The sequence below is a fragment of the Bidens hawaiensis genome, unplaced genomic scaffold, assembly GCF_021521415.1.
Source record: "Bidens hawaiensis isolate Kalapana, Puna unplaced genomic scaffold, B.hawaiensis_p1.1 tig00010601_1, whole genome shotgun sequence".
In the NCBI taxonomy this organism is placed as follows: Eukaryota; Viridiplantae; Streptophyta; class Magnoliopsida; order Asterales; family Asteraceae; genus Bidens; species Bidens hawaiensis.
In genome coordinates this window covers 840,891-851,317 of record NW_027491814.1, presented here as the reverse complement: position 1 = coordinate 851,317, position 10,427 = coordinate 840,891, and the positions used below count along the sequence as shown (strand labels likewise).

The 10,427-nt window shown below is 35.6% G+C and overlaps 1 protein-coding gene and 1 pseudogene across 3 annotated transcripts; both read left to right on the top strand.

The window, feature by feature from the left end:
- The first annotated feature begins 16 nt into the window (after window positions 1–16).
- LOC143535790 (sec1 family domain-containing protein MIP3-like) lies at window positions 17–3,102 on the top strand (annotated as a pseudogene). Its single transcript, XR_013135772.1, has 4 exons — window positions 17–362; window positions 1,197–2,642; window positions 2,721–2,790; window positions 2,870–3,102. The product of XR_013135772.1 is annotated as a sec1 family domain-containing protein MIP3-like (transcript).
- Window positions 3,103–5,724: 2,622 nt separating this feature from the next.
- LOC143535773 (putative serine/threonine-protein kinase PBL23) lies at window positions 5,725–8,974 on the top strand. 2 transcript variants are annotated; one of them, XR_013135764.1, is made up of 4 exons: window positions 5,725–6,021; window positions 6,177–6,312; window positions 7,073–7,557; window positions 8,171–8,974. XR_013135764.1 is itself a non-coding variant. In XM_077029933.1 (3 exons), exons 1-3 carry the CDS (start codon window positions 5,977–5,979, stop codon window positions 7,297–7,299), a joined length of 408 nt encoding a protein of 135 aa, XP_076886048.1. In that variant the 5' UTR covers window positions 5,725–5,976; the 3' UTR covers window positions 7,300–7,740. The 2 variants fall into 2 exon arrangements, 1 of the variants encoding a protein (XP_076886048.1); XM_077029933.1 differs by lacking the exon at window positions 8,171–8,974 and having other exon boundaries at window positions 7,073–7,740.
- The last annotated feature ends 1,453 nt before the right edge of the window (window positions 8,975–10,427 follow it).

Sequence of the window (10,427 nt, the reverse complement as noted above, 5' to 3'; positions counted from 1 at the left end):
CAACTACCACACACGCACATAACAAGGGGAATCTTATTCCTGAAGATGAGGAGGGTTGATTGCAGCTTACCCCTCTTGCAGGGGATGATACCCCTAAATCACCATCTTTTATAATAGGCCATGCAGGACAGAAAATGATTGCTTATGTGTATCACTTCCCTTTGATTATCTGCCCCTTTTCTCCAAAGTTATTCGTGTTACCATCAGAGGGATTGGTTTCCGAGGCGTATTTATCAGCTGAACAAGAGAATGCCATTAGCTCAGGTTTACCTCTGTTAAGTACTGGTACATTTCATGATGGTGAGGATGTGCCAACTGGCGTTGCTCTTACATCACAGTTTCTTTATCATCTTACAACAAAGGTATTCATTCATTCAGTTATATGCTGTTCCAAATTCCATTCATGCATGTAGGGGGTGTAAACGAGCTGAGCCTGAGCTTGTCTAAGCTCAAGTTCGGCTTGTTTGATTTAAGAGATCGAGAGCTCGCTCGGCCTGTTTCAGGCACTCTGTCTAAAGCTCGAGATTGGCTTGTTAGTAATTTTTTAATCTGGAGCTCAACCAGGACTCAGCTTTTTATTAACTTTTACTATTTAATTAGTTTATATATACATATATATATACATAAAAATTATAAATTTTATATTATACAACGAAATATATAGTATTTGGATATTTATTATAACTTTGTATATAGTAATGGGAGAGTGTTAAAATCAGAACCAAGAAATATGTTGAGAACTGCATAATGCACTTGCACATCTTGCTTTAAGTGTTAATACAGAAGACGGTTACATAATCACCTACCCACCATGTCATAACATCATTAATGTACAATGTGCAGGTGCTTTATGCGGTTCTCAAAATAAAACTGGTTCTGAAAAGAATGCGCCCCTATAGTATTATGTAATTGTATTTCTACATATTTTTTATACAATATAAAATGTCATATTTATATAGATAAATAGACTCATTTAGGCTCATGAGTCTAATCAAACTCGTTTTGTGAAGCTCGGGCTTGAGCTCGTTTATAAAAATCAGCAACAAATTTAGGATCCATCTTGGGCTTGAGCTTGCTTTGAGGTTTTAGCAAGTCAACTTTGAGCAGCTCACAAACGGCTCAACTCGTTTATGCCCCTACACTCTTGTACGCGTTAACCTTTCTTGATGTTTGTTTCTATTTTCTAATACTTGTAGATGGACTTAAAACTTGAAATATTTTCGCTTGGTGACACGTCAAGAACCATTGGGAAGCTAATGACAGATATGTCCAGTCTTTACGACGTTGGTCCGCGCAAACGATCTGCAGGGTTATTGCTTATTGACCGAAAAGTTAACCTTCTTACCGTTTGTTCACATGGAGATTCTCTTGTTGACCGAATATTTTCATCTGTCCCACGTGGGGCCTGCACAGCGGCAAAGGGGTCACAAAATCAACCAAACATACCGCGTGCCCCTCTCGATGTTCAAGTACCACTAGAAGATGTTGTTAAAGAAATCCCACCAAAGACAAATCTTCGGCTTTTTGAATCTTTTCTACACGGGTGGAATTCTTATAATTCGGGGTCACAAATAAACTCATTAGTTAGCCTCGGTGAAGATTTTTCAGAACGTGAGCTGCTTAACGGGTTTTTAGTCTCGACAGAAAGCTTTAATGGGACTACCGTATCTTGAATCTACTTTAGATAGAAGAACAAAAGACAGTACCATATTAATCATGAAGTTGCTTCTAGAAGCCCTTCGTAAAGAAAAGATCTCTGTGAATCCAAAAGCAGATTTACAGGTTATGATCAAAGCTCTTTGTAAAACTCAATCATGTTTCATGAGAAACAAAGGAATTATACAGCTGGCAGCTGCCACATCATACGCCATGAGTGAAACACATCGCGCCAAATGGGATTCATTTGTGAGTGCTGAGAAGATACTAAACATAAGTGCTGGAGACACAAGTCAAGACCTTTCTTCACAAATGTGTGACATCATCAACAAAAGCTGTTTTGGAGAATCCGAGTCAGCATCACAGGGGTTGTTTTCAGTTGAAGACGCATTTCTGTTGACGGTAACGGGATATATTTTGGCAGGAGAGAATTTCCCAACTTCAGGTTCAACCGGTCCGTTCTCATGGCAAGAAGAACATTTTCTTAAAGAAGCTATTGTGGATGCGATTCTTGAAAATCCAAAGCTTGCGAAGTACAAGTTTCTCAATGGTTTGTTTAATGATCTTGAAGCTAACTTGAAAAAGAAAAATGACGGTGGTGAAACGACGGAAATACCCTCGAAGGCTGTAGAAAGTGATGACGATCAGTGGGGAAATTGGGGCGAAGAAGAAGATGCTGGAAGGATACAAGTAATGAGAATGTCTACAGTGACATGCAGTTGAAACTAGAGTTAAGGGATCGGGTCGATAATCTTTTTAAGTATTTTCATAAGTTAACAAGCTTAAAGGGTAGTAAGGGAATTAGAGAATTGGTATCGAGCTTGGAAAGTAGTATCGGTGGCGATGACCCGTATTCTAGAAAGGGTTTGCTGTATAAACTTTTAACAAGAATATTGAACAAATATGATGTACCTGGTTTGGAATATCATTCGTCTACCGTCGGTCGCCTTTTTGAAAGTGGGTTTGGAAGATTTGGTTTGGGACAGGTATGTAAATGATCATACTTTTTGCTATAATTAATTTAACTATTTACATACTGAATGCTGTTTTGTCAAAATGGGCAGGCAAAACCGAGTCTCTCTGATCAAAATGTTCTACTAAGTGTTTGTCGTGGGAGGCATGAATGGCATAGAGGTTCTTATTTATTTATTTGATTTCATTTTGCTCTTTCATCTAGCCGGATCTGATGATGTAACCCTGTTGTGTGTTGAAGGTACTGGAAGCTCACGAGGCGTTGTCTGAAAGCGGAAGAGCGGATACCGAAGTTATTCTTGGTGGAACGACCTTTTTAACTCCTGCTGATATGCTCGACTTACTTTTAGGCGACTCTAGTTACATTTGATCTATATGACAACACTTTTCCTTTTTCTGTTTTTGTAAAATCAAACATTCAGTAGAGAAAATATATATAGATGTTGCCAAGTTTTGTGACTTTTTAGATTTTCATATGTGAATTGAGTTCATGTTTAAAACTAGTTATTTAGCTGATGACTAGGATTGGGTATGTGATGTGTTGATGTATCTATTGTTCATGTACTTATTATTTTGTAGGCATCAACTTATACAAAAGAACTTAAAAGATATGAACATTGTTGTGCTAACTATGCATGTTGGTGTTTTAAATGAAAGGTAAAATAAAAGAGACAGAAGAAAGGTTGAGGAAGATAAACAAAGTTTTATTTATTTATTTATTTCATTATTTTTTGTGTTTTGGGAACATTGATTTTCTTGTTTTTGGTCGGAGAAAAGCTGACAATTAACAATTTATAAATACGTGTTTTTTTGTCGTTATAGAAAGTTACATTTACATGGTTTCTGTGTTCATTTTCTTTCCTTCTAGAAGTGGGAGGTAATGGTATACCCGTGACTGGATCCACATGCTTATTTAAACATGTTTTTTTTTAACAGTAAACGAATCCTTCAAATGAACTACTGGTTAAATTTATCATATTATGACACACTCGTCTAGTCGTCTTTCGATCTGGAAAAACCCTCACCTAAGGCCAACGTCTGTGAACACTTGACCGGATGCACGATAATGTGGTGAGAAAGAACACGTTCAATTTAAGGATCCAACTAGTGAAAGCCACATATTCACCAACTCTCTCATAATCATTCTGATGCCTCTGAAAGTATATGTTGCTGACGTGAATCAAACATAAGTCACACAAAACATCAAATCTCTCCATACTCCTTTACCAACTCATTGACAATTATGTTAAACACTCTATTATACATCAACTTTGATGATTACTAACCTAAGAGGATTGCACCTAACAGAATTATAAATAAAAAAAATAAAAAAAATTCTAAATGGGATGTGAACCCTTGACTTTTTTATTTATTTTTTATTACTTTTTTCCCTTTAGGAAACAAGGTTAACCAACCATTATGTGTCAGCTTTACTTTTATTTATTCATTAATCATTTTTGTGTAAATGTCCCGGGCCGATCAAAATTTGATAGTATACATAGGGGGTGTTTGGGATTCCTTATTTTTATCAACTTATAACTTATAAATATTTTGAAAAGTTAATAAGGTGTATAAGGTGTTTGGCAAAGCATAAGGCCTTTTGAATTTTAACTTATGGTGAAGGCAAAATAAATGGGTTTTGAAAAGTTAGGAATCTCTAACTTATTAACTTAATGGATTTGAATTACCTGTTACACCCTTTATTCCTCAAAATCCATTACACTCATTTAAAAAAGAGTGTCTATTTTGGTCATTTTGGTTTTCCCCACCACATAAGCTAATCTAAACATTTTTTTTAAAAACTTCTTTTCAAAAATTCATAAGTTTATAAGTCATTTTAACAAAAAGTCATTTTCCACTTAAATAAGCAATCCCAAACAAACCCATAATATATAATCTTGATCAAATCCCATCCTTAATAGACCCACCTAGATACGACAAATATTAACATACATGATTAAACTAGAAAAGAAGAGTAAAATTCAATGCACTGAAAATTTGTCAAGGGCCTAGATATCTTTGTTAGTGTGTAATGATCAGTGTCAAGTTGAAACATTTTAATAATACTCTCGAAATCTAATACAAAAAGAATACTGAAATCATGTTGTGAAAAGGTGTCTTGGAAATGACCAAAGTCTTCCCTTTGGTAGTCAGGAAACCATCATAATTGTTGAGTAGAAACAACATGACTCTTGTTCTCAACAAGAGAGTAGGTCCCATTGGAAGTATTAGAATTTAAAACTTGTATATTATCTATAGGAATATAATATTTAACCATTTATTATGTGTTTTCTTTGAAATGAAAGGCGTTTTTTAGTCAATATGGTCGGAATCTTTTCCTGTTTCCCGCGTCATCACACACCACAACCCGACGCACGCAGCGGAGACTTATGATGCCTTCTTCTTCTTCTTCTTCTTGTCTTTTTCCACCTCCCCATTTTCATTATTAATAACACTCGGACCTCTTAGGGCTTCTATGGATCCACGACTACAAGACCCGAGATAGAACAGCACTCTTCATAATCATGGCCTTTGCCTCTGTTACCGTTGCCTTCAGCTACTACTGCTATTTACGCAACAAACTCTCCAAGGTACTCCTGATAATTTCATTCTAGATCTGCATTTCTATCTCTGTTGCTATTATTTTCTACATATTGAGAAAAACCTTAAGCTTGTGCATTCTGAAATTAATAATTAATATATACAAGACCAAAATAGGCTAAACTTTTAATTACACAAGACTCGCTAAGGCTTCACGAGCCTAAACGAGCTTCGCATACTAGGCTCAAGCTTGGGCTCGTTTGCACCTTTATTTATAATGCACCAGACAAGAGCGTATTCAAATTTAAGAGGTTACAAATGCTTATTATGCAACTAGAGAGGTGTCTGCAGGATGCGGTGAGGAACACGGACACGAGTAATCATGCAGCATGTTGATTTTTTTTTAGTTTAAACTGTAGCAATGCCATTTAATTAAAGAGAAGAAAATACTTGTTATTACGGTCTAAGATTTGTTAAACAATATTAATGTATAAACAGAGTTATGGCCATGTAAAATCACAAGGGAAGTTGGTTTAAGAACGATATTGATGAACGTTAGAGGTTGTTATATACCTATGAAATTAATTTGTTTGTTGTTACTGTTTAGGAGGAATCGGTTCTGATGAGAAAGGGAATAACCAAGCAAAGACTCAAATTGTTATTGAGAAAGGACTTCAAATCTTCACATTCAAGCAGCTGCTTTCTGCTACTGGTGGGTTTGGAAAGTCCAATGTGATTGGGCAGGGTGGGTTTGGCTTGGTTTACCGCGGTGTGCTTCAAGATGGGAGAAAGGTAGCTGTGAAGTTGATGGATCAGGCTGGAAAGCAGGGGGAAGAGGAGTTTAGAGTTGAGGTATGGTTTCTGTTGTCCTCTAACTGTAATATGCAATTTTTATATTTGATAGTAGCAAGTATTCTATGTTAGTAACATAATCTTTATAATCAAATAAGTTTAGTTGTGAAAAATGAGTACTTGAAAGGAAGTGTTTTGTTTTGTTAATTGTCCAGGTGGAAATGCTGAGTAGGTTGCGCTCACCGTATTTACTTGCTTTGATTGGATACTGCTCAGAGACTCACCACAGGGTGCTGGTGTATGACTTTATGGCAAATGGTGGTCTCCAAGAACATTTGTATTCGATCAGAGGTATGTAGTTTCTATCATATTAGTCATCTTATGATTTAACATTCATCATGAGATGCTAATAGCCTAATATGAACATTACTAGTTCCTCATTATTTGGCTAAATAACTAATTTAGGATGTACATTCACAAGCTTTGGTTACAGAATTCTAAAGGTCCTGAATGCACTGTTGTATGGTTGAAAATTTATGTGGAAGATTGAAATAAATGAATTATGAAACAGTATTTTCTTTTCACCAAGTATTCTCTGCTTAAAGTTGTTGACCGGTGAGCACTAAGATAAGAAAGATACGGTCATGATCTTTTTCATGCAATTTTTTGGTCAAATAAAGTAAATGAAGTTGCTAACAAATATATAGTGATGAGGTGATGTTAATATGTTATAGTGAGTGGTTAGAGTAAGATTAACGTAAAGATTCTTTGCGTAAAAGTTCTCATAGCTTGATGTTAGGACTAGTGCACACGGGCATAATTTGTTCAATTTCATTAATTTGGTGTTAAGTTTGCGTTTAGATACACACACTTGGATCTGCAATCTGAAAATTATCCTGCTGTTATTGCCTATTGGCTCATGAAATTATATGTCAATCCTTTTTTAGTATTATCGTCTGAGTTTCAGGATTAAACAACCCTAACATATTCTTCTTTACCTATCTTTTAGATAAATAATAGCTTGATAGTTAACTTTTGTTTTAAAGCATTGAACACTAGCTGTTTCCCTGGTGATGATGATGGCTTTTACTTTTTAACTTCATAAACTCAGGTTCTAATGCGGTTCCTTCAAAACTTGAGTGGGAAATACAGTTAAGAATAGCTCTAGAAGCAGCAAAAGGTTTAGAATACCTCCATGAACATGTTACACCTCCAGTCATTCACAGAGATTTTAAAAGCAGCAACATTCTTCTGGACAATGATTTTCGTGCCAAAGTTTCTGATATCGGGTTAGCCAAGCTCGGATCATACAGAGCCGGTGGTCATGTCTCCACTTGAGTATTAGGCACCCAAGGATATGTTGCACCCGAGTAAGAACTAACGCATCAAACCATCATAGCGGTTTTCTTTAAATCACTAACCTTGATCCTAATCTTAAAGATGCTGGTTACTTGTTGTTGAAGGTATGCTCTAACTGGCCACCTGACTACAAAATCAGACGTGTAGAGTTATGGTGTTGTTCTTCTCGAGCTGCTCACGGGTAGAGTTCCTGTTGATATGAAAAGGCCCCCTGGAGAAGCAGTTCTTGTATCTTGGGTGCGCTCCTTATTTCATTTCTGCATATAAAAATGTCATTTTTACTACATTTTATTTGTCTTTCTAAATATTTAACGCATTAATTGTTATTACAAACACAATACACCTGCAGTTATATCTATATCTTCGAACAAAAATCGACTTTGGGCGGCTTTTAGGGGTCTGCATGACTGCATGGGTCAATTTTGGGCTCAAACCCAACCGAAAACTGAAAATTTGGTTTGGGTTTTTGAAAACCGTTCAGTTTCAGTTTTTTGGTGTTTACAATGGGTTTGGTTTCCTTTTTCTTTTACCATTTGGACTAGAAATTTTTGGGAAAAAGATTTAGCCCAAATAATAAATCAGTGTCTGAAACTTTGAGGCTAAACTTTTTTGTTAATTTAATTTATTATTTATTACACATTTGGATCTAAAACTTTTGTGCTACACCATTTATTAGTTCCTAAAATAATTATATATTTTAGGTTTGTTCTTTCTAGTTTCTGGTTATGTCAGTTGTTCCGGTTTGGGTTTAGTTATTTCGTTTTGTTCACACCCCCAGTAACTTCAACCTGTTTGACTTATCTGACCGGTTCTCATATGGAGCTCTAAGTCTTGTTGACTCGTTGAACAGGCTCTGCCCCGTCTGACAGATAGAGATAAAGTTATTGAGATTATGGACCCCACGTTAGCAGGTCAATATTCAATGAAGGAAATTGTCCAGGTGGCAGCAATAGCAGCAATGTGTGTTCAGTCAGAAGCAGATTACAGGCCGTTAATGGCGGATGTTGTTCAATCCTTAGTCCCTCTGGTGAAGCATTACAGGTCTTCTAAGGTAAGCAGTTCTAGCTTCAGCACTACTCAATCTCCTAGGATATAAGAGGTTGTTGGTTTGGTCTTCGGTTCGGTTTTTTAGCTAATTCTAGATGAGTAACACGACCAACATGGTTGTCTCAGGTTATTCAAAATTTGCATTTGAATATTTGTATCCATTTATCTAACAATTGTCACAGGCTTTTTGTTATTGTGACTACCAACTTAAAAGACCATTGCATCCTTTGGGTTATTTTGCTATGATTGAAGATTTGATGTCTTATTGTAATCATTATGGGCCAATACATAAAGGTGGGGCACTAACATTCCCATTTCATATTGGTTTTGATTAGTATAAAGCATGCAAGATCCTATTTTTAATATTTATGCCAATTATTTGTGTATCAATACATCACACAAACACGTATATGCGTAGTGGTTCGGATTGATGTTAACAAATCTATTGGACGTTCATGTGTATCAATCAAACTTTTTCTAGAGCATTTTGGTCTTTCAAGATTAGTGTCGTTGTGCTTCTTCGAAACGACACATAAGTGTCATTGCTACTCTAAAACGCCCTTATATGAAAGTTGGTGATTTTGACTATACATTGATAATGTTTGAACACATAATGAAAAGGAAAACTTGTTGCTAAACCTAATAGGACGACACTTTCCTTATATGGGCCGTTTTTCCTTTTAAGATTCAATTATATTTCCGTTTTGAGGAAGGTTCTTTCTGTCCATGTCTTCCCTGCCATGATTTTTATAACGTTAATTTTTATAGAAATTTAGACTTTATATAAAAGATGGGTCGGTCGTCTATGTCATTAAGAAGTTGTATTATTTTGTGTAATCGTCAAAAACTCTTTCAACTCATGGCGATATCATACTTTTCATCGACTTGAAAATGAAAGTCGGTTTGACAAGTTTTACTATGCAATCTCCTGTCAAGAGTGTGCATTAACCTTCTTCATTATGTTGACAACTTCAGGTGCTTTAGTTTATTTTTGTTTAATTGAAAGCCTACATTATGGTGTGTTAGTAGTCCATATTAATCCTCAAGAAAGGCAAGTCTTTTCGTATTATTTCATCACAACAAGAAAGAATGAAAGAGCACAAGTAATATTAATTATTTTTGTATGAATATATCACACAAACACACATATATGAATAGCGGTTCGGTTTGATGTTAACAAATCCACTGGGCGTTCATGTGTATCAATCAAACTTTTTCTAGAGCATGTTGGTCTTTCAAGATTAGTGTCGTTCCGCTTGTTCGAAACAACAGACAAATGCCATTGCTATTCTAAAACGCCCTTGTAGGAAAGTTGGTGATTTTGACCATATAGATCATGTTTGAACACATAACCAAAAGCAAAATATGTTGCTAAACCTAATAGGATGATGCTTTCCTTATATGGGTCGAATTTTCTCTTAAGATTCGATTGTATTTCAATTCCACTTGAGGAAGATTCTTTCCGTCCACGTCTTCATCGACACACATTTTATAACACTAATTTTTATAAAAGTTGACTTTATATAAAAGACGGGTGGTCTACCGTCTATGTCATTAAAAAGTTGTATAATTTTTGCGTGATCATAAAAGACTCTTTGAACTCATGGCGATATCATACTTGATATTGACTTGTAAATGAAAGTCGGGTTGACAAGTTTTAACATGATCGGGCGATCTACGGTCAGATTGTGCTTGCTTATGTCCACAACTTCCAAGTGATTGGAGTTAGTAGGCCATATTATTTTAAAGTTTCAACATGCCATGCATGATCCCTTTTGTACAATTAATCTCAAGTAATATTCATTACAAGATTATTAAAGTAATGAAAATGAAATGAGCTGTGGTGGGTGGATATGATATGAATATGTGGCGTGATCCTAATCTGAAACCGAGTGTCCATTTGCTAATGGATGAAGAAACTGAATTCCACCACGAATCTAACGTCATACAAAAGTGTATCTCAATCATATCATTATGTTGGTGTCTATTTTCTAAAGGTTTAATTATTTCACCCATAGGTTTTATGTGTTGTTTAGTAATAGGACACCAAATTATGAAAA